Source organism: Rana temporaria, chromosome 2 (genome assembly GCF_905171775.1).
Source record: "Rana temporaria chromosome 2, aRanTem1.1, whole genome shotgun sequence".
Taxonomy (NCBI): Eukaryota; Metazoa; Chordata; class Amphibia; order Anura; family Ranidae; genus Rana; species Rana temporaria.
The window spans coordinates 244,598,015-244,622,273 of NC_053490.1; the positions used below are offsets into that span (position 1 = coordinate 244,598,015).

Sequence of the window (24,259 nt, forward strand, 5' to 3'; positions counted from 1 at the left end):
AGAAGTCTACCCTAAAATAAAAGTCACATTTTAGGCAGCTTATGCATCAAGTTTCATTTCTGGTGAGATACGCCTAAAAAGGTAATCAAAAGGGACGCAGACCTTGCAGCTTTCCTCAATAAAGCACTGCAAGTGCACCCACTGATTAAGGATTAATAAATGCACTTATATTCAAAATTAGTATCCAAAACAGACATGGAAGAACAAACAGCTTTTTCTTTAGGAGAAGAAACAGGCAGGAATCTGCAACAAGTTTTTAATATATGTATACAATCTTTGTTTCACATATAAACATTTAAAATACATGACAAATGATTCAAAAGAACAGTATGGGTTAGCTAAATAAACCCCTCAACAGAAGTATTTATAGGTCTCATTAGGGAAGTTTATCAGATTTCTTTTTCATAGTCTCTTGTCATCTGTTTTGGCTCTTTTATTTATATATCTTTCATTTTCCATTGTTTTTTGCTGGGAATTCTGCAGTCCAAAATAAATGAGCTGTTATCCTACACAAGAAAGAATAATTAGTTAAGTGACAAAAAAAAAAAAAAAATCATCTACCTGAATTAAAGCAGAGTTTCACATTATGTAGCTGCTGACTTAATATTAGGACACTTACCTGTCCTGGAATCCAGCATGTGGGCACCCCAGCAGATGTTTCCATCCGCTCCCGGGTGCTGCCACCTCCATTCGGCTTCACAGCTGGTTCCCTACTGCGCATGCGTAAAGTGCGCTGCACTTTCTGAATGGCCCAGCAGCAAAGGAAGGAGGAGGCGGGCTGAACTTCCGAGTGATCTCGCCACAAGATCATCTCTTGGAAGTGGGGACGGGTACCTGTCAAACACAGGTATCGGCTCGCCCCTGAAAGGTGTCACATGTGGTATCGGAGAGGTGGAGGGAGGCAGATAAGCAAAGCTTCCACTTTTGGGTGGAACTCCGCTTAAAGAAGACAAAGCTTCTGGGTCTTTTGTTTGCGTTTTGGATGAAGTAGGAAAGGACTGAAACCCCATGTTAGATTTTTGTGCAGACAATGGTGAGATTGTCCTTCACTTCCTTAACTGTGGACACAACAGGAAGTAAGAGGGAAATCTCCCCGGGCTAAGCAAAACTCTATCAGACAGTTGTCACTGTAACAAGTGTCCCCATTTAAAGACATGCCCCATGTTCTGTTAACAGCTCAAACTTTGGAATTTCCCTCAATTTCAGTCAAGTTCAGTGAGAATGGTGGCGAGGACAAATAGAGAGGAGGGGGGTTCGTGAATCACAAAAAGCAATATAGACCCTTTTTTATGTGCCATCTAAAAAAGTAAAACAATGTTTTTGGATTTAAATACATCTTGGTTTTAAATTCTTTATCTATCAACTTTTCAGTATAATGTAGGAACCCCCCCCCCCCCATAAAAACAGAGAAGTCCAGAGAGTTCTTTGCCATGAGGTGCCATGTTAAACTTCCAGTGACCAGTAAGAGTGAAAGAAATAACACCAAATTTAAACACACTGCTCCCCATTCACACCTGAGACCTTGTAACATCAATGAGTCACATGACATCGGGGAGGGAAAATGGCTAATTTGGCATTATCCCCAATTTGGACATTTTCACTTAGAGGTGTACTCACTTTTGTTGCCGGCAGTTTAGACATTAATGGCTGTGTGTTCAGTTATTTTGAGGGGACAGAAAATGTACACCGTTATACAAGCTGTACACACACTACTTTACATTGTAGCAAAGTGTCATTTCTTCATGAAAGGATATAATAAAATATTTACAAAAAATGTGAGGGGTGTACTAACTTTTGTGAGATAATAATATATCTGCTGGGAACAAAGGCCATGTTCCCCTTGCGGGCCAGAGTCAAGAAAACGGGGCCTGTTGGTTGTCAGGGCAACCCGACGCCAAGCTGCGGGTCGTCAGCGACAGGAGCACGCTTGGGCTCCAGTATTAAATGTCGGAGCCAACTCCACTGTGCCCTGTGTGCCAAGGACTTAAATCCCTGCTGCACCAACTCTGCTCTGCCCTGTATGCCAATGACCCAAATCTCTGCTGTACCTACTGTTTTCCCCTGAACTGGTTCCCTTTTTGCCACCCTCTCTGTGGACCACTTCTCATCAGGGGTGCAACAGATCGTCATTGATCTGTGATCCGAACAAATAAATGTCCGCGGATTGGCACACCACGCGATCCGCGGATTGAACCCATAGGAAAGGCTGCGGCTTCGGCCTAGCCACGGAGTGGCGGCCATCTTAGTACACCCGGCGGCGGCCTATGTGAGCTTCCCAGAGTGGCGCTGACTGGGGAGATGTGGACATTACAGTGGGGACTATATATGGTGGCGAGCCGAAAAAAAGATCCGGTCCAAACCGTGAGTTTTTTGATCCGTTGCACCCCTACTTCTCATTGCTGTGCCTACTGTTTGTGTATATATTTAGCTCTCCTGTCATTCATTAGCAAAAACTCACAGGGGTGCTGGCTTTCCTAATAACAGTAACCACTATTTCCAGCAATCATCAATTGTAAAAATATATACTTCTGTTACAATGTTACTTGTCTATGTAGATCACAGGTATGTTCCGTGACCCGATTCTTTTGCAACAGTAACAGAAAAGGAACAGTAATGGCTGTTTGAAGACAACCACCAGTAAAAAATGAAAACATTTTTTTTTTAAATATTTTAAATTTTTTTGCTTATTTTTCCTTTAAAATTAAACAAAACAATACATGGAAGACAATACCAGCAAAGAAAAGGATTGTTTGTCCTCAGTAAATAGTTGCGTACAATATATACCTTTTGAATTACAGTATAGTAATGAAAACATCGCACAAGAAACTACTTCATACCTTTGATTTTAAAGTGGAAGTTCAAAAAAACTCAATGCTAAACCCACTCCCACCCCCATTCTAAGCCTCGTCTATCTACCCTGTAAAATGAAAGCTGCCTATATTTGCCTATTCTGATGTTGCTCCGGTCTGGTCATGATTGGGTCCCAGCCCTGACTTCAGTGTCGAGGAAGGACAGCCGACAACAGATGCCCAATAATAAGTCTATGGGTGAGGTCATTGCCCAGGCTCCGCAGCTTATCAGCGATCTCTTCACTGAAGCCACTGCTGTAGAGATCATGAGACCAGACCACACTTGTCCTAGCTGGCAAGATGGTGGTGTGTAGAAGGAAAGCCAAGAGAGAGGTGGAACTATCCAGAGAGCCTTCCTCTCTCTTGGCTTTCCTCCTACACACCCCCATCTTTCCGGCTAGGACAAGCCGTCGTTTTACAGGGTAGATATAGAATAACTGTAGAATAGGGGTGGGAGCAGGTGTAGGCTTAGCACCCACTTTAAATTAAATGAGAAATTTGCATGAGGTAAGACTAAATAAAACAAAAATGAGTTTACTAGGCCTGTAGTATAAATGGTGTCACATACAGAAGCTCTGAAACTCATCAAGTTATTCTTCTTTTAGGCCGAACCTTCAGATATTTTACTATATATTATATAATACCAAGGACTTACCACAATTTCTGCATCACAGTACTGTGTTTCACATTCATCGCTTTCTCTGAAAAACAAGCAATGTATATTTAAAAAAAAAATTGGTAGCTGTGATCGGTACCAACAAACAAGCAATTCCACATTATATAAAAACATTGATGATTGCAACAGATGGTACTAAATACTGCACAGTGCGACCGATTTAAAATAATGGCCGGAAAACACACTAGAATATAATTTTCCGAACATTTTCATAGGATGAACAATCCTACGATTTTCTGATCTGTCAATTTAAATAATATTTCAGGGATAGAGTTAAACAACCGATTACAATTATCTGTATGAGAACTAGTTGTTTGGCACACATGCAGCTATTTGATTTATCAGATGCCATTGATAAAATTCCACTGTTGCCAACTGACTTGAGCTGAGCAAGTACGGACCGTATGTCCGCATTTTTATCCATCCGTTTGCGGATGAAAACGGGACATACATGGGTCCCTATGCGATTACGGGTGTCAGCGGATGAACATCCGCTGACACCCGTAATTTGTCCGCCTCCGCAAAGATCCGCATTTGCGGACGGAAGAAATCCTATTTTTCTTCCGTCTGCCGGATCGGATGAACACGGACATACGGTCCGTGTTCGTCCGATCCCCCATAGGGGAGAGTGCAGGAAACACAGTGTGCGGGGACCACCCTGTCAGCTGCCAGCTCAGCGGGGATTTTACGGAAGATCCCTGCTGAGCTTTGCGGACACACGGAGCGGATCATTACTGATCCGCTCCCTGTGAAAGGGCCCTAAAACGATCGAGTAGAGGTTCTTTGGTTTGTGACTTTTATTCAATTTTATTCGTTTAATGGATTGGAATAATTGCTTTATTGATGATAATGATAGCTGTGTGGCAACTATTGAAGTACAACAGTAAGGCCCCGTTCATACTTAATACACCTGTGTGAGGGTCATGTTTCCCACATGTGGATACATGGGTGTTCCTTGCATTCCCGAGCAGGCAATCTCATTCATGTCAATTGGGATGCAGCAGCTGCATGGACACAGCAGCTCCTCCCAATTTGACTTCCAAGTGGGGGCATGTCCTATGTTTTTTTTTTACAGAAGCATTTACACAGCTTCCGTGTTTGGTTATTTTATTATGTCCATGCATGGGTAAATACTGATGCACAAAAGCAATGGCTTTCACAAGAGTACAAGCACCTACAGCTATTAACCTCCATGGACAGCTGTGGCTCCCCAGTCAAAAGACAATGCATGGATTTTTACGCCAGACCCTACCTATGCCTTCAAATGTTTGTGTGAATGAAGACAAAAATCTAGAGGGTGTTACTGTATGCCAATTCCGTTATTACAACAGGTGAGCAGCACAGTGGCTTAGTGATAAGCACTTCTGCCTTGCAGAACTCAGGTCCTCAGTTTAAATCCCAGCCAGGACACTACCTACATGGAGTATGCATGTTCTCCCTGTGCTTAGTTGGGTTTCATTCGGGTACTCTGGTTTCCTCCTACACTTTGTCACCCACACGGATGTCACAATGGAAGCAGCGGCTGTGTCCATGCAGCCGCTACGCCCCAACTGACATGAATGGGACTGCCTACATGGGGATGCTTGTAATACCTGTGTATCCCATGTGGGCAAAAATTGCCTTTTGGAGGTTCAGGCAGGGTCTGTTGTGAATAAAAAGCCCTCATCTTTTGACCGGGGAGCCACAGCTGCCCATTGAGGCTAATGGCTGTATGCGCTTGTACTGTGAAAGCTGATGCCTTCTTGAATCAGTGTTTACCCACACATGCGCGTAACAACCAAACACAGAAGTTCTATGTTCAGGGAGTGCATCATATGTGCATGCATGAGTAAATGTTGGTGTAAAAAAGCATCGGCATGTACACTAGTACAAGTGTGCACAGCCATTCCTCTCTATGGACACCTTTTTGCACCACCTGCAGCTCCCAGCCATGGAATCACACCAGACCCTGCACTTCCAAATGTATGTGTGAATGAGGCCTTTGGCATAATGTTTCCAAAAATTGTGTTACGTTATCGCATAAATCATGAATTCATAAGAATTGCATAAATCATAATATCATCAAATTAGTCTAGTGAAAACGTCAAACGTCCACCCTGAATACAAATTCACAATTGTGCTGTAACTGTACTGCCCTGCCTTCATGTTGCGCTATATAAGCGCTGCGCAAACTGTTGGCGCAATATAAATTCTGTATTATAATAATAATAATATTATTATTATGCTTATTATCAAACGTGCACCAGCCACCTTATAAAAATTAAGCAGCTTAACAATCATTTAGACCTCACATCTCAAAAGGTCTAACAGTACTTTAGAATGATAGATCCCACCAGCTCCCTCTCTCCCAATTGGATGTGCCGCAAGCCTGTCACCCTTCAGCATGGCAATAATGCGTTTACCTCCCCTCTAAAAAACACCTACTAACAATGCAAACCCATCAAGCTTACCCAGACTCAGAAATAGGTGAAAGAGGCTCTTCATCATCATCCAGGTATTTGAATTTTCTTGCCTCGAAACTTTCCTCCTCCATTTCTCCACCCGCATTCATATCCAACAGAGATTTTTGTAAATGGTTCTCATATTTAATGTTTTTTACATAGTTCAGAAAACCACCCAAGACGTATTGCTGCATGAGAAGATATACATATTTTTACAATTCAATGTAATATTTAGTAGAATACAAAAAAAAGTTACGTCCAAAGAGGACAAAAATGCACATACAAAGTACTGTCTTAAAGAGCGCTGCTTAGCACTAGGTTGATTTAGATTTGGCAATAAGAGGTGTATGAGAAGAGACAAAACAACAGATGAAATTCCACTACTGGGACACAAACAAAAAAAAAAGTTAACACACTGTCTAGTTGAAGTACAATTAAAAGGCCAATTTTAATATATAGTGGAGATTAGAACACCTGCCAGTGTTTATTGCTGTGTGTGCGGCCGTTAGGGAGATTCCCCCTCTCCATCTGAACGGTTTACCATTATCATTGAAAATAAAAGAAAATCCCAAATTGTACACGTAAAAATAATAGAGGGCAAATTGCCCAATGGGGACCTGGGGGGTCCCAAGGGATTTCCTTAATTTGCAGGGATTTCTTCTCACTTCCTGTTTTGGCTATGGAACAGGAAGTGAGGAAGTTTCTGCCTAATAGGACACAGATGGGAAACAAACTGACAGGGGTTATAACCCTCTCTTACTATATCCAAAATTTAAATATAAAATGTTTTGACTGTAGTTCTTCAAGTACTTATTCCATGAATCATTAAATAGATTAATACAGTAAAACCTTGGTTTGAGAGCGTTTTGCAAGACAAGCAAAATGTATTCATAAATTTTGACTTGATATACAAGTAGCGTCATGTCACAACTGAGTATAAAATAGAGGGCCTCTAAATGTAGCAATATGGTTACATTTAATGAATGTACAACATTTAGCAACATATTGCTACACTTAGAGGCACATCTCTTCTCTTTTATAGTCTGTAGCTCCTGATGGATTTTGCTTCAAATCCCCTTGTGGATGGACTTTTTATGGTTACACTACCTGGTCACATTGCTATAATCTTTTTATATTCACTATAAACTGAAGGACCTATGTGGAACGAATCATTTGAGTTTCCATTATTTCTTATGGGGAAATTTGCTTTGATATACAAGTGCTGTGGATTACAAGCATGCTTCCGGAACGAATTATGCTTACAATCCAAGGTTTTACTGTATTGAAAAAATGACCACAGCTGATCACAGTTGAAAGTCAAATGGCTTTGTGTGCCATTGAGATGATTAGCTACACCTGATTAAGTTTACAAGTCATTTTTAGGAGAGGGATCATCCTTTTTTAACCACTTCAATACAGGGCTTTTATACCCACCTCCATACCGGGCCTATTCTGGCACTTCTCTCCTACATGTACAAATCATCATTCGTTTGCTAGAAAATTACTCAGAACCCCCAAACATTATATATTTTTTTTAGCAGACACCCTAGGGAATAAAATGGCGGTCATTGCAACTCATCTTGCATTTTGGGAAAAAAATGGTTTCATGAATTAAAAAATAACAAAACAGTAAAGTTAGCCCAATTTTTTTGTAAAATATGAAAGATGATGTTACACAGAGTAAATAGATACCTAACATGTCATGCTTTAAAATTGCGGAATGGCGCCAAACGTCGTAACTTAAAAATCTCCATAGGCGACGCTTTGAAATTTTGTACAGGTTACCAGTTTAGAGTTACAAAGGACGTCTAGTGCTAGAATTGTTTCACACGCTCTAACACACGTGGCTATACCTTACATGTGTGGTTTGAATGACGTTTACATACGTGGGCAGGACTTTTTTATTTTTTTTATCACTTTTATTCCTATTACAAGGAATGTAAACATCCCTTGTAATAGAAATAGTGTGCGACAGGTCCTCTTTAAGGAGAGATACAGGGTCAATAGGACCCCACATCTCTCCTCCAGGCTGGAAAGCATGAGATCGTGAAAAAAAATTCACTGATCTCATGCTCACTAGCCGCAATTGCGGCTTTGTGTACTTCTGGGTATCCGGGCGTGACGTCATGACATCGCGCCCGGGCCTCCGACGGTCATAGAGATGACTGGTGACCCCATCTGGTCACCAGTCATCTCTATGCTTCCTATCCGGCGCAGGGCGATCCTTTCTCCGGGCTCCAATGGCACAGGAGAGCCCGGAGATACACCTGGTGGCGGCGGGAGGGGGGGGGGGATATCCCCTCCCGACGCCTATAAGAACGATCAAGCGGCGGAACCACCGCTATGATCATTGTTATGGTGCGCAGGATCGCCGCCGAAACACAATGATATCTGAATGATGCCTCTAGCTGCAGGCATCATTCAGATATCACCGCACAAAGTCCAGGACGTCCACCCGGGATGGGAGATCCCATTTGTGGACGTCATATGACTATGTGTGGTATTGAAGTGGTTAAACTCAATGATTCCATAAAAAAAAATAAAAAAAATTCTGACATGTTGGTGTTATAACATCCAAGTGAAAGATACACAGTAAATACAGCTGGATAAAACAAAAACAGTTAATTTCAGGCTGCAAAACCACAAAATGTGATGGTTTTAAAAGGGGGGCGATTCTTTTCAATACCCACTGTATGTCCACCAGGAAACCAGTTACAGAACTCACTTACTTGTTTTTACTATCAAAATTATTTTAATGGTAACACTTTATTCAGATACATTTACATAAAAGAATCTTGCAAGCTGCACACAGGGTGGATGTGGATCACCAATCAGGCAGCCAGCCGACACGAGGGATAAGACCGTGTTTTGGGATAAGCTCAGACCCGCCATATGGGGGGAGGGGGTATCATGGGAAATGTAGTCCCGGAAGATTGGTGGCTCCAGTGTGTCCACAGACAGCAAGCTACAACCTCCAGGATGCATGTACTCTGTGGGGAAGAGAACCTGGACCCTGACAAAAAGCAGAGGAATTGAGTGCTACAGGGGAAGAGAAAAATAGAGGACTGGGCTTGGGGAAGCCAGAGAAGGAGCCACTCTGTACCCTTGTTTCAACACCACCAGAGAGGGAGCCACGCTGTACCCGCAAAACCAGAGGGAGCCATGCGGTACCCACACCACCATAGAGGGAGCACGCTGTACCCACACCACTAGAGAGAAAAATTATTGCGCAAATACCGTGCAAGATAAGTTGCAATGACCGCCTTTTTATTCCCTAGGGTGTCTGCTAAAAAAAACATATATAATGTTTGGGGGGTCTGAGTAATTTTCTAGCAAACGAATGATGATTTGTACATGTAGGAGAGAAGTGCCAGAACAGGCCCGGTATGGAGGTGGGTATAAAAGCCCTGTATTGAAGTGGTTAAAAAAGGATGATCACTCTCCTAAAAATTACTTGTAAACTTAATCAGGTGTAGCTAATCATCTCAATGGCACACAAAGCCATTTGACTTTCAACTGTGATCAGCTGTGGTCATTATTTCATTACAGTACCCACACCACCAAAGGGGGAGAAAGACAGAGCAACTGCCAGGGTACAGACATGCTACGCGACTGACTAGAGTCGGCCTGGGCAACCCAGAGTGAGCGAACGTCCAGCCAGAAGGATCACTGCTGCAGTTTTGCTGGGTCTGGTAAGAGAGCCTGTTGGCCATTATCCATTAGTGTTCCTAGGGACTGAGCCATTAGGAAGTGCCTAACCTGCTATCCTCTAGGCCTTATTGACCCCCACAACAAGCTCCAACGATGGGCCTCCGGCCCAGAAATAGGGGCATGACACCATTTTTACCACACCAGGTAACACACCAACCCTACTGACGCCACTATTCCGGAGCCCAATGCCACAACAAGTTCCGGCACTGAGCTCCGGTAACTGGCCAGACAGGGGTACGCTAGCATGGGCACCCGGGACATTTGCCGCCTGAGGTCCCGCTTTCCATAGCAGCTAACACCTGTCTCCCCACTGACAGCCAAACACACTCCTTAGCTCCAATGTTCTAGTGTACACAGCCAGGAGGAGGAGGAGCCACAGAGGAAGGACATGACTTCAGTGCAAGAGCCGCGCTGCTGGTCTGTGTTTATTTTACAGCGGTGGGGGACACAGTAACCGGGGGGGGGGGGGGGGGCAGATAACAGATGCACACATGGAGTGATGGGAGGGGAGGTAAGGGGAAATGTGTTGGGGAGTGCTTGGGAGAGGAGATATGTGCTAATGGGGGGGGTTTGGTCTGACTCCCCCCCCCCCCATTAGCACATGTTCTCTACCCTCCCAAAACACCCAGCACATATCCCCTTACCCCCCCTCTCTCTCTCCAAATTTAAAGATGTGGCGTCCCCCCGTCCTCCACCCACAGTGCCCACCTCTGTCCTCCACCTATGAAGATGACAGGGCGGGTCTTAAAAAGGAAGGGGGTGTGGCCTTGACAGGAAGGGGTGGGTTATATTTAAATTCGGGGGTGCACAAGTTTAGTCAGGCCTAGGGCAGCACAAAACCTAAATACACCACTGATATCATGTTGTTCCCCCCACCTCCGCTATTGATCCCATATGGTCCACCTTATGGGTGCCAGTGAGCACTGACTCGCACACTACCTGCCAGTTCTGTGTGATATATTGCTTGTATAATTTTAGCTAGTATTCAAGATGCTCTGGCATCAAAAAGAAACTAAATCTAATCTGAGGATTTCATCTCTGATGATGCAAAAGGTATACAGCTTGTATATCTGAATCTGCTAGGTTTTACACAATACTGGATTTTCAATTTCGTGTGAACAATAGAGTACCGTCTGTGATACTTCAGAAAATGTTGATGTTAGTGCAAATAAAATAAAAAATAAAAAGGGATAAGCTTTTGGGGTGCGTTTCCTTCTTAAAAGGTCCACCCCAAGTGGTACTGCTTGGACCTTGAAGAAGGTGACAAAGCCTGAAAGCATATCCTGAAAATGTGAATGTTAGTGCAAATAAAGCATCACTGACAGTACTCTATTGCACATGTTGCAAGTGCACTAATACAGCTACACTTATCACAAGTGTGAACAAGAAGAGTAGATTTGCTGAAAGTATCTCACCTCATATGCAAAACACCATTTCAAGGATAAGTGTTTTTTTGATGCAAAAGGAAACCTAATTCCACGATGAAGCAATCTGCTTTTTCTTTTTGAGGCAGAAATGGAGTAGACAGGTTTTCTTTTTTTACGAACTTTCTGAGGCTGCTTCTTCTCAGAGCACAAATACTGGTTACGTTTTTTAGGCTTCTTTTTATATTTTTTTCGTTTCTTTCTAAAGTGACGGTCAAAAATTTCTTTTAAGGTAAGCTTCCTGGGTGGCGGCTCATAGTCTGAAGAAGAATCCGAGTCGATATTCTGAATTGGAGTTGAATTTGCTTTACTCCTTCGCGCTAGATGAGTTCTTGTGGGTGTACAAACAATCTGATCTTCAAATAAATTACTAAAATGAAATAGAGAAATCATTTACTATACTGTAAAACAACCATACAGTCACTGTGCTGCTGAATTGCTCACTAGGGACAGAATCGCTAAGCTATAGTATGACATTAGCCCATCTGTTGGGATTGTTTTGCTGTAGCCCTTTATTTTAAAGTGGTTGTAAACCCTTTTTTTAAATTTATGCTACAGGTAAGCCTATATTAAGGCTTACCTGTAGCTACCCTGGATATCTCCAAAACCTCCACGGTTTAGGAGATATCCCCCTATGTCTGCATGTGCCGAAGTGATCAGCACATGCGCACTGAAGCAATGACGCGTCATGCAGTTGCTTCAGTTAGATGTGCCGTTACCAGCGGCTCCCGCGTGCATGGGAGTGACGTCATTGTGGCTCTGGCCAATTACAGGAAACCTAATTCCGAGGACGGCTGCCGGGGCCTCAATCTAAGGTAAGTAATATATAATGAGCTACGAACGGTTTTCAACCTTTTTAACATAGATGTCCTGAAGTAGATACTACTTAAGAGCATATTAAATGTGTATGCATTCCAATAGAGCTATATATTTGCCTTAAAGCAGAGTATATCAAGGGGAATATCAGTTTTTATCCAACTCTTCAACATGTAGAGTACATCGAATATTCCACGAGGGTAAGTAAGTGGGAGGCTGACCTACAGAATTGAGCAGTCACTCACCGATGCCCAAAGGGATAGAATATTACACCTTGCTCATATCTCACTATCCTCCAGAACGGCCAAGATGAACTTTAAGTTGCTGTCATGTTGGCATTACTCCCCATCTAATTTACATCAGTTATTACCCGATTATTCATCTCTTTGCTGGCGAGGATGTGGCTTGGAGGGCAGCACATGCTCATATATGGAGGACATGTCCTCTCATATGCCCATATTGGTCTTCCATTTGGTCTCTGATGCTATCAGTTCCTGATGACCCATGTGTAGTTCTATTTCACTACTCATCCAAACCTATAGGCCCATACAAACGCTCCCTATTTACTTGATGCAGCCAAATCTTTGATCCCTTTATGGTCACTCTTAAACTTTAATTCCAAACCATAGACCTTATCTGCATACAAATTACGTAACTGACAGTACACTTTAAACAAAATCTAAGCATGTTGACTAGCATTTAAAACCACTTCCTATTATGCAGATATTATGGTCTAAGAAAGCTCTACTAGGGCAATTTTCCAGTGAGTCAGTGTTGGCGCAGTGAGCTACACTGAGCTATATTACATTGGGAGCGGTTTGTTAAGGCATGGAAAAAAGGACGCTAATGCGGCAAGTATTGGAGTGGGCCGTTAGCAGCAAAGGCGAAGACTGGTTTCAGTGCTGCTTGGAGATGCCAGAAACCGAAGAGGGACATCGGAGTCAAGCTGCTAAAAACACAGTGGGAGAGCAGGAAGACTCACTAAACCAGCAACAAAACGGGAAGACCAGCAGAGGGTAGTCTGCAGTATCGTCGGCTTCCATGCCCCAGACCTCTGGCAAGGCAGCTTCCAGCTCCTGGGTCAATAGGCACATCAGCTGGCACTGCCGGTAGAGGCGACGACCGACAAAGGATCCAGAAGAGTGAGCCAGAGAAGAAAGAATAGGAGGCGGATGTTATTGGCATTGCCAATCAGAGGCAGGGGGTTGTCCATACAGTGGGCGCCCACAAACAGGTCAGCGACGCCTGTTATTGGGGAGCAAGTTTTTAGGAGATGGCCACAAGCTCCCTCCTTGCCACTTTTAAATGGACACCGCTGCTAAGCCAGAGCCTGTGCAGGTAATTCCTCAGCTATCCAGCGAGGCAGCAGTGAGCAGCGCAGGGCTATTTCGGCAGACAGCAACGCCCAGTAGTGGCAGTGAGTTACTGTTTTTACTTCATAATATTTTTTGATGTTCTTTCTAAACTAACAAATATTGCCAATACTCCTAGGATTGAAGTGGTTGTTAAGCCACTGTACTATAATCTTCTAATTCCCTCTGTTATCATAAGAACATGTGTCCCTGTGATTGCTCTCCTCTCTTCTGTCTCAGCTCACATCTACAGTGGGCGGTGCCGAGCCGTCCCGCTGACGTCAGCCGGGGAGAGAGAGGGGGAGAGAGAGAGAGAGGGGGGGGGGAGAGAGAGAGGGGGGGGGGAGAGAGAGAGGGGGGGGGGAGAGAGAGAGGGGGGGGGGGGGGAGAGAGAGAGGGGGGGGGGGAGAGAGAGAGGGGGGGGGGGGAGAGAGAGAGGGGGGGGGGGAGAGAGAGAGGGGGGGGGAGAGAGAGAGGGGGAGAGAGGAGAGGGGAGAGGGGGGGATCCAACAATCAGCTGGGCAGAGGACTCAGATGGTTCCATTAAAACGAGTCGTTTAGGCAAAAATTATTTATACACCCACATTTTAAATGGGGGATGAAAGATGTAGGTTTGAGGTTACATTTAATTTTAAGATCAGCCCCAACTAAACCTCAGTCTTCAACAATCTCACTGTATAAAAGAAGCTATTGTTACACATACAATATAAGTCAATGCTAATGGGCCGATTCTTGCAGATATAAGCATGAAGTTCACACTGTTTAAGACCGCATCTGTTGCTCAAATAAGTAGAAGGTGAAGAGATTTGGCAACTAGTCCTCCCGATAAAAGTACTTTATTGATAAAGGGTACCAGTGTGCAAGTTACAAGCAGCTTATAAGTTTCGGTGTTAAAAAAAAAAAAAAAAAAAAAACGTATTCATAGCCATCAGTTTTTGTAAACTGCTGTAACTTGCACGCTGTACCCTTTTGTTCTGCTCATCATAGTATATATTTACTTATCTTACTGTTGCTTTAAATTGGCTTCCATCACTGACAGGAACTGTAGTATATTGCGCCCAATTCCTGCTCAGCAGACATTTTGCTTGAAAGCATAAGTCTGTAAGTAGGCTGTCATTAGTAATCAATTAATATATGCTCCACTAATTGAAGTACATATTTATGTGTGTTTGGTAGTTTCTGCCAGGGAGTTCCTTTAGCTAGGCCTAATTTTCTGTTAGTCAATGCCTTAAAGTGGTTGTAAACCCACATTAGAAAGATTTACTACCTATAGGGCCTATAATAAAGGCTTACCTATAAATAGTGGAAATATCTCCTAAACGTGCGCTGTCTAGAAGATATTTCCTGTACACTGCGCTGATGAAGTCATTGGCGCATGCACGGTTTCTTCTCTCGTATGTGCCGTGACTGACGGCATTCGCGCGCATGCGCAGGAGTGACGTCACGCGACTCCGGCCAGTCACAGAGCCGGGGTCCGCGGCACTGGAAGGAAGAGGGCAGAAGATGGATGCGGTCACCAGCGGGGACACTGAGGGCTTCGTTTGCAAGCAAGTGGCACATAATGGGCTAGTATGCAATGCATACTAGCCTAGTATTCTTTTACTTTGCAGGGGAACAAAGAGGAAGTAAAACCCATCAGGGTTTACTTCCTCTTAAACAGTGAGGTAGTATGCCTGACACCATTTGCAATGTTAAATGCTAATGCCTAATGCATATTTTTATAATTTGTATTTTGCAGTTTTACAAAAGAAAAAAAAATCGAATTCTCAGTAAAGATTACGGGCCAGATCCACAAACGAATTACGCCGGCGTATCTATTGATACGCTGCGTAATTTCAAAGTTCCCGCGTCGTATCTTTGTTTTGTATCCACAAAACAAGATACGACTGAATGAGGGATCGATCCGACAGGCGTACGTCTTAGTACGCCGTCGGATCGTAGGTGCATATTTACGCTGGCCGCTAGGTGGCGTTTCTGTCGAATTCCGCATCGAGTATGCAAATTAGCTAGATACGGCGATCCACGAACGTATGTCCGGCGCATTTTTTTACGTCATTTGCGTTCGGCTTTTTCCGGCGTATAGTTACCCCTGCTATATGAGGTGTATCCTATGTTAAGTATGGCCGTCGTTCCCGCGTCGAATTTTGAAAATGTTACGTCGTTTGCGAATAGGTCATAAATAGGTCATAAACATTGGCTTGTTCTGGTTTAATTTCAAGCATGTGCACTGGGATACCCCCACGGACGGCGCATGCGCAGTTGAAAAAAAACGTCATTTACGTCGGGTCAAGATGTATTTACATAAAACACGCCCCCATCACATCCATTTGAATTGCGCGCCCTTACGCCGCCAAAGTTACACTACGCCGCTGTAACTTACGGCGCGCATTCTTTGAGGATACAAAAAAAATATGTAAGTTACGGCGGCGTAGTGTAACAGAGATACGCTACGCCCGACAGAAACATGCGCCAGGGTACGTGGATCTGGCCCTTCAACTGTTAACCCCACCGCCTCAGTCTTTATTGGGAAATTGTTTGAAGTACAAGACTTGGCAGACAGCTAACACATTGTGAGAGCAGAACAACTTATCAGGAGGACGAGTTGCCGGTTCTTTACCTTATACTCTCAGGTTGTTTTAAAGTGCCAGGAAATCACATGGTGAGCTTTGGAGCACCATTGGTTTACCTCCAGGGGAAATTAACCCAGGCATATATATCTTCACTTGTATCCGTTGCTCAAATGCTTTTATGAAAAAAAAAAAAAAAAAAAAAAAAAAAAAAAGAAGAAGAAGAGGGGGAAGGAGATGCTAATTTACAATCAGATCCAAAAAAACTAATTTTAAAAAAGCCTACACACCTGAGGCTGGAAGGCATAGGACAATAGCTGGAAGCATACCCAAAACAGGAGAAAGCTAAATTTTTAATTGAGAGCTTTACTAATGGTTTTAGTTTATCTACATTTTCCCGATGTGGCTGCATTTGTATGGAAACGTCAGAGCAATCGATAGAACCACAATGAACTTAAAGGGGTTGAAAATTCTCTTTTTTTTTAAATATTAAACCTGTTCTGGGGTTCCCCAGTGGCACTACTGGCTCCTCCCCGCATCGAGTGCCCCGACGCAGAAGCGCTTTATCTGGGGGGCACTTGTGCGGGAGCGCTGCCGTGTCCTGCTGCTGGGTCCATTGACACAGACAGCAGGACCCGGACCCACTCCATGCATCATTGGATTTGATTGACAGCAGCGGGAGCCAATGGCTGTGCTGCTATCAATCTATCCAATCAGGACCCGGGACACCGGCTGGAGCTGGTGTGCTCATTCCCGTTGCTGGAAAGACTGGGTTCAGGTAAGTAAAAGGGGGGCTGCTGCATTACAGGAGGATTTTCACTTTAATGCATGGAATGCATTAAGGTGAAAAACCTGAAGGGTTTACAAAACCCTTAAAATTTTTGTTCAATTGCCAATGTTTTAAATTGTACGTTCAATTTTAGGAAGCACAAGTGCTTTACAATTAGTATGCTTTTTTTCTCCAACAAAAACCACGACAGTGAAAAAAAAAAAAAAAAAAAAAACCTGGAAGTTGATCGTTTTCTATGCAGAGCTGCACAAGATTTTGCACTCTGCAGTTTTAGTAAATCTCCCCCTTACCTGTTGTCATTCTGGCTTGAAATGTCGGCTTCATGTCGGATGATGACGGAATCGTGTTCTGTATGTTCTTGGTCACTAAATAACTCTTGGCTTTGAGGAAAATCAACATTAGGGCTACCAGAACCATTTCCTTGTATATGTTGTGCATGACAATGATCCATCTCTCATTCTCATTAGCATTCAGATGTTTATGCTGTACATCACCAAAATACTTCCATAACTTGTTGAAGCCCTTCAGGTTTTCTTTTTACATCACACTGTTCAAATAAAAAGCAAAATACACACATATATAAAATACATACATTATAAGACCACACTTACATAAATAACTACAATAATGAGAACAAATGTACATAGTGGTTGCAAACACATACATACTGTATATAAAGTGAAGTGACTGGCCTCGGGCTGACACAGATAAAACAAATCCTCCTACATAATTTGTATCAGTCTATCTGCAGTCTTATCTTCTCCACAGCTATTCGAAGTGCAGAATCTTAAGGTATGCCTGAGTTCTGAAAAAGGGGGAGAAGAGCAGAAGTTACACTCTCAAGAGCTCAGTGAGGAGAGCTCTGAGAGCTGATTGGAGGAATGGGACACATCCCCCCAATCTCCACACAGCACAGAGCTGAGGCAATGAGCTAGAGGTCCCTCCCCTGTCACCTTTTTTCTCTTGGTGTCATGAAAATCTGTCAGAATTGATTCTTGCTGATAACCGAGGAACAAACAGCAGACAAAAGTGACACCTAAGCCAAGTTCACACTGGCATTAAAAGCTGGCATTTGAGGGATGTTAAACACCCCTCAAACACTTATGCAAATGATACAATAGACAGCACACAGTGCTGTTGATATTATCAAAACAAAGCATTAGCATCACGTCACTTCAAAATTGAAGCCTCACGTCGAGTCAGGAGGCGTTTAAAGCCTTCCAACGCCTCCCATTCACATCAGTGGCAACGCTTCGCAAATGCTCTGGCAGGCGTTTCATGGTTGAACTAGATGGACTTGTGTCTTTTTCAACCCGACTAACTATGTAACTATATATGCAGGGCGTTAAAATTAGTTTATATCCTGGAATGTCCATTTCCACTGTGGAGCAGCTTTAACACGCCTTAACATTTAAAGGCTACAGATTGGGCATTTTTAGTCTAATGTCCATACTAAAGCTCATTAACGCAAGTCTGAGGCCTCGTACACACGACCGCTTTCCTCGGCAGAATCCATCAAGAAACTTGGTGGGAGAGCTTTTTTGCTGAGGAAAACGGTCATGTGTACATTTTTCATTGAGGAAACTGTCGAGGAACTCAACGAGCAAAAAAGAGAGCAAGTTCTCTATTTCCTCGACGGGAGTCTCAATTTGCTCGTCGGGCTGGTTTTCGACGAGAAACTCGAGCGTGTGCATGCTAAGAAACCCGCGCTTGCTCAGAATAAAGTATGAGACGGGAGTAAAAGTAGCATTTGTAATGGAGACAACACATTTTTCAAGCTGTAACAGACTGAAAAGTGCAAATCGTCTCACCAAAGTTTTACTTAACACGCAGTAACATGAAATTAGCAAAATAAGCCCCAAGGGTTGTGCCAGTGGAATCGAACTTCCCCTGATCGACGAGATTTGGTCTTGACAGTGTGTACGCAAAGTAAGCTTGTTGAGTTTCTCCACAAGCCTAACAAGGAACTCGTCGAAAAACGATGTGTCTTGCCCGACCAGTTACATGATCGTGTGTACGAGGCCTAACTCTCCCACTAATGCTACAGGAGCATTTGTTGAGCATTAGAAATTTAGTCAAGTTTGAACAAGCCCTTAGTGCTCTTGACAGGTTTATAACCACTTTAAGTGAGTTAACTGTTGCCAAAAAAAACAAAAAGCCCTAAGCCCCTTTCACGCGGGCTTGTATGTGTACAGACTCCGCTTGCTCAGCAGGGATCGATCCGTTGATCCCTGCTGAGCAGGCGGATGACAGGTCTGTCTCCCCTCACTGTGCAGGGACCGACCTGTCAGAGCCCCGCTCTCCTCTATAGGGGGATCAGATGTCTGTTTTCATCCGATCAAATAGATGGATAAAAAATAAGGTTTCCATCCACCTGCATGTCACCACTGACATCAGTCGCTCCATAAACCTGCATGGAGCGTCCGTCAGGTCCGCCTAAAAAACCGACAGCGGTCCACATGTCTGAAAGCAGCCCAACACCAGGAGGGTGCTGGGACTCGCAGTGATACACTCTCCTTGGATTGATCATAACAAACCAAAAGGCTTGTCTATGTATATACACTTGCATATTTGCTTCCATGTCTGAGCTGAAACTTGTATTACAAGCTCATGTTGAGAGACAGTTTAAGAATCGGTTCACACAGGGTGGAACATGACTTCAGCACGACTTACAAGGTGACTTCAAGTCGCCTCCAGGACAGGAGACTTTGCCAGTGGCCAATCAAACAACAATCAGCTCTGTGGGAGGGAGGGGTTTGCCTGAGAAATGTATGTTCTCTTCCTGTAAAGTTGCTTCAGTTAAGACAGGGGATCCGACTTCCATTGAAATCAATGTGTACAAGTCACCTTGAAGTAGTACAGGAACCTTTTCTGAAGTCGGAGCAACTTCAGTAGTGTGCATTAACCCCTTCCCGACCGCCGCATGTACATATACGTCGGCAGAATGGCACGTACAGGCACATTGGCGTACCTGTACGTCCCTGCCTAGACGTGGGTCGGGGGTCCGATCGGGACCCCCCCCCCCGCGACTTGCGGCGGTCGGGTCCCCTCGGGGAGCGATCCGGGACGACGGCGCGGCTATTTGTTTTTAGCCGCTCCGTCGCGATCGCTTCCCGGAGCTGAAGAACGGGGAGAGCCGTATGTAAACACGGCTTCCCCGTGCTTCACTATGGCGCTGCATCGATCGAGTGCTCCCTTATATAGGGAGACTCGATCGATGACATCATTCCTACAGCCACACCCCCCTACAGTTGTAAACACACACACAGTGTACACCAAATCCTACAGCGCCCCCTGTGGTTAACTCCCAAACTGCAACTGTCATTTTCACAATAAAGAATGCAATTTAAATGCATTTTTTGCTGTGAAAATGACAAAAATCCCAAAAATGTGTCAAAATTGTCCGAAGTGTCCGCCATAATGTCGCAGTCACGAAAAAAATCGCTGATCACCGCCATTAGTACTAAAAAAAAAAAAAATTAATAAAAATGCAATAAAACTATCCCCTATTTTGTAAACGCTATAAATTTTGCGCAAACCAATTGATAAACGCTTATTGCAATTTTTTTTACCAAAAATAGGTACAAGAATACGTATCGGCCTAAACTGAGGAAAAAAAAAAAATTTATATATGTTTTTGGGGGATATTTATTATAGCAAAAAGTAAAAAATATTGCATTTTTTTCAAAATTGTCGCTCTATTTTTGTTTATAGCGCAAAAAATAAAAACCGCCGAGGTCATCAAATACCACCAAAAGAAAGCTCTATTTGTGGGGAAAAAAGGACGCCAATTTTGTTTGGGAGCCACGTCGCACGACCGCGCAATTGTCTGTTAAAGCGACGCAGTCCCAAACTGTAAAAACAACTTGGGTCTTTGGGCAGCAATATGGTCCGGGGCTTAAGTGGTTAAGACAGCTCTAATTCACTTCCATGTAATTTGTCATGTCGGGCGACACAAGTCACCCCCCCAGGTCGCGGTAGTGTGAACCGGCTCTTATTGTACCATTGTTTTGCATCATCGTCAATAAAAAGAGTTAAAAAAAATAATAATATGACCAACTATATGTGTAGTGGACAAAACCACCAAACATAAGCCCAGCGCTGCAAAGTGAATACAAAATATAAATTGTATCAAATATGTAACAATTACTTTTCAAATGTTGCAAAAACAACACAATGTCCACATGTGAGTCCTATCGATATAAAAAACTTGTGCTCACACCAGTGTCCAAGAAAAAAATTAAAATCTTAGAAGAAAGGTAATAATAACCAGATTCATATAATATTATTATGTGTATATGATTGTGAGTTCAACATAAGTAAATTCCACCACCAAAGAATGCTCCACCAGTGACACCTTCCACCCGAAGATGGATACAGACAGGCTAGGCCCTAGGAGGGAGAGAGAGGGAAAAGGAGGGGGGGGGAGGAAAGAAAAGGAGGGGGGGGGAGGAAAGAAAAGGAGGGGGGGAGGAAAGAAAAGGAGGGGGGGGAAAGAAAAGGAGGGGGGAAGGAAAGGAAAGAGGGGGGGGGAAGGAAAGGAAAGAGGGGGGGGAAGGAAAGGAAAGAGGGGGGGGGGGGAGGAAAGGAAAGAGGGGGGGGGAAGGAAAGGAAAGAGGGGGGGGAAGGAAAGAAAAGGAGGGGGGGGTACTGTGGGGATGGAAGTCTCACCAATTATGCTCCCTATTCAGGCTGGTGTCCCCCAAGACTGAGCCAGCTGCCCACAGAAGTCTCACAGCACAGTACACTACATTGGTTGCAGGTGGCTGGAGTGGGAGGTGGAGTATTGGATTGGACAAGCAGTAGAGTGAGTGCGGGGTTAGGAGAACAGTGACGACAGGATGCAGCCGACTCCTGGGCAAGCTGACTTTCCCCGCTCTCACTGTGTCACTATGACAGGCTGCTAGAGGCTGTGAAGTGCCGGAGCAAGAGCCTCTCTCCATCTCCACAAGGTACAAGTCAGTTATGGTGACTGGGGGAGAAGACGCTAAGGCACCATTCACACCTAGGCGTATATATGCCTGAAGCGCGATGCCGCAGCAGCCCCTAATACGCTGGAGGGATGATTTTACATTGCCCTCTATGGAGATGGTTCACATCTCCACGCCGAACGCCTGAAGCTCAAAACAAGTCCCGGACCCTTTTTTTCAGGCGGCTTCGGCGTTCGGCATAGGAGATGTGGACCATGGGTAAGGCTGCATTCACAATCGCAGCGTTTTGTCGCCGCAAATCGTGGTACAAAGCTGCGATTAGGTACGCCAAGGTGTGAATGCAGCCTAACTCCTGCAAGCAGCATCTTTGGAGCGGTGTCTACACCGTTCCACCACTGCTCCTGCCCATTGAAATGAATGGGCAGTGTGGCCAAACAGCAGGAAAAGCGCCGCTGCAGTGGTGATGTGCGGTGCTTTGCAGGTTGTTTTTGTCCATATGGACAACCATCGGTCACCTCCCCCAGTCACTCCCCTCCCCCCACAGTAAGAATCACTCCCAGGGTACAGATTTAACCCCTTGATGCCCCTAGTGTTAACCCCTTCCCTGCCAGTCACGTTTATACAGTAACAAGTGCATTTTTATAGCACTGTTCGCTGTATAAATGTGAATGGTCCAAAAAATGTGTCAAAAGTGTCTGCCGTAATATCGCAGTCGTGACAAAAAATCGCAGATCGCCACCATTACTAGTAAAAAAAATAATAATAATAATAAATAAAAAGTAATAATTCTATCCCCTATTTTGTAGGCATTATAACGTTTGCGCAAACCAATCACTTTTTTTACCAAATATATGTAGAAGAATACGTATCGGACTAAACTGAGTTTTTTTTTTTTTTTAATGGGATATTTATTATAGCAAAATTTTTTTTCAAAATTGTCGGTCTATTTTTGTTTATAGCGCAAAAAATAAAAACCGCACAGGGGATCAAATACCACCAAAAGAACGCTCTATTTGTGTGAAAAAAAGGACGTCAATTTTGTTTGGGAGCTACGTCGCACGACCACGCAATTGTCGAAATTTCGCCTGGGCAGGAAGGGGGTATATGTGCCCAGTTAGCAAGTGGTTAATATCTTTCACAGACCAAAAAGGAAGTAACTAGAAGTTTAGTGTTAAAGCGGAGCGCCACCCAAAAAGGAGATTCCGCTTTTAGCACTCCTCCCCTCTCACATTTGGCATGTTATTTTTTTTCTTGGGGGGGGGGGGCGCTGTCACAGCCGGGTGCTCATGGATGCAATGCCAGCCCTGGGGGGAGAAGGAGAGAAGCGACGGTTTGGATAATCACATCACTGGACCATGGGACAGGTGAGTATGTGTTGCGGGGAGGACAGAGACAGCCGCCGAGGGACCCCAGAAGACGAGGATCGGGGACACTCTGTGCAAAACGAACTGCACAGTGGAGGTAAGTATAACATGTTTGTTATTTTAAAGAAAAAAAAAATGTCCTTCAGCCCTGGTTCACACTGGGTACGATTTGGAACGATTTGAGATGCGATTTGACATGTCAAATCGGCGGCAATTGTCGGCAATGGCACTGTCCTAATCAGTGCGACGCCGCATCTGCGATTTCAAAAAGTAGTCCCTGTACTACTTTTTGCGATTTCGGCCGCGATTTACATTAAATTGCGGCCGAAATCGCGGCAAAATCGCGGCCGCGAAATCGCGGTAAAATCGCGCATTTTACCGCGATTTTGAATTCGCAGCAGTGTGAACCTAGGCTCAGTGACCTTTTAAGTGGTTAAGCTGGTGATTACTTGGTGGGATAGCTCATGCATACCTCCCAACATTTTGAGTTGGAATGAGGGACGCCTAACATATGTGGGCATAGGACACGCCCCTTGCCACACCCCCTTAAAGGAGAATTAGCCCAAAAATATATTTTTTTACCATTAATATTCCTTTATATTGGCTTTTTAAATTTACAAATGCAGCCATTTAGAAATTGAATGAAAGGTTTAGCGCTGAGAAACACTTTTTGAAAGATTAAAAAGTGCATTTTATATACAACTGTATAGATCAGACCAAAATAAGGGACAAATGAGGAGGAAAGAGGGACTTTTCTTCACGTCAGGGACAGTTAGTTGGGAACTATGGATCAGGCGAGCTCTGACTCATGTCCTGATTTCATCCCTAGTGGGCAGTACCAAGTGAATGAGATCACACTGTGGCTGCACGTGTTGTGGGGCAACCTATCACTTCTGTTCCAAGTGCCTCTGAAAAGCGATCCACCACAGATCACTTTCTGAGGAGCGGAAATGACAGTAGTCCTGGAGTGTATGACATGCAGCATTACTACTGATTGTATTGTTACTTGTGGAAATAAACGTCTATTTCTGTACACATGGATGTCTCCCTGAATGCTTCAGATCATTCCTTTATAACATAAGAGCAATGTTGTGGTGACCAACCCCTCAGTGTATGTATGATTTCCTACCTCCAGCTCCTCCTTGTATCATATGCTTCTATCCTCCACATCCAGCATGTGTACTGCACAGCTCTGCACATTGCATTGCTTCCTGTCTTGGGTCACATGATCATCACATTACCAATCCCACCATGCCTCGCTCCTTAAAGGAACACACCACCTCCTCATTACAGAGCAGGCAGGGTTGCCCAACAAGTCTTTTACTTTATCATATGATG

The 24,259-nt window shown here is 44.0% G+C and overlaps 1 protein-coding gene across 1 annotated transcript; it reads right to left on the bottom strand.

Moving 5' to 3' along the window:
* Positions 1–242: 242 nt before the first annotated feature.
* On the bottom strand, positions 243–24,252 carry TAF1D (TATA-box binding protein associated factor, RNA polymerase I subunit D). Its single transcript, XM_040336737.1, has 6 exons — positions 24,051–24,252; positions 16,917–17,173; positions 11,093–11,471; positions 5,976–6,154; positions 3,505–3,550; positions 243–506 (listed from the first exon to the last, which is right to left on the bottom strand). The coding sequence occupies exons 2-6, from the start codon at positions 17,075–17,077 to the stop codon at positions 438–440; spliced, it is 834 nt and encodes a 277-aa protein (XP_040192671.1). The 5' UTR covers positions 17,078–17,173; positions 24,051–24,252; the 3' UTR covers positions 243–437.
* Between the last annotated feature and the right edge of the window lie 7 nt (positions 24,253–24,259).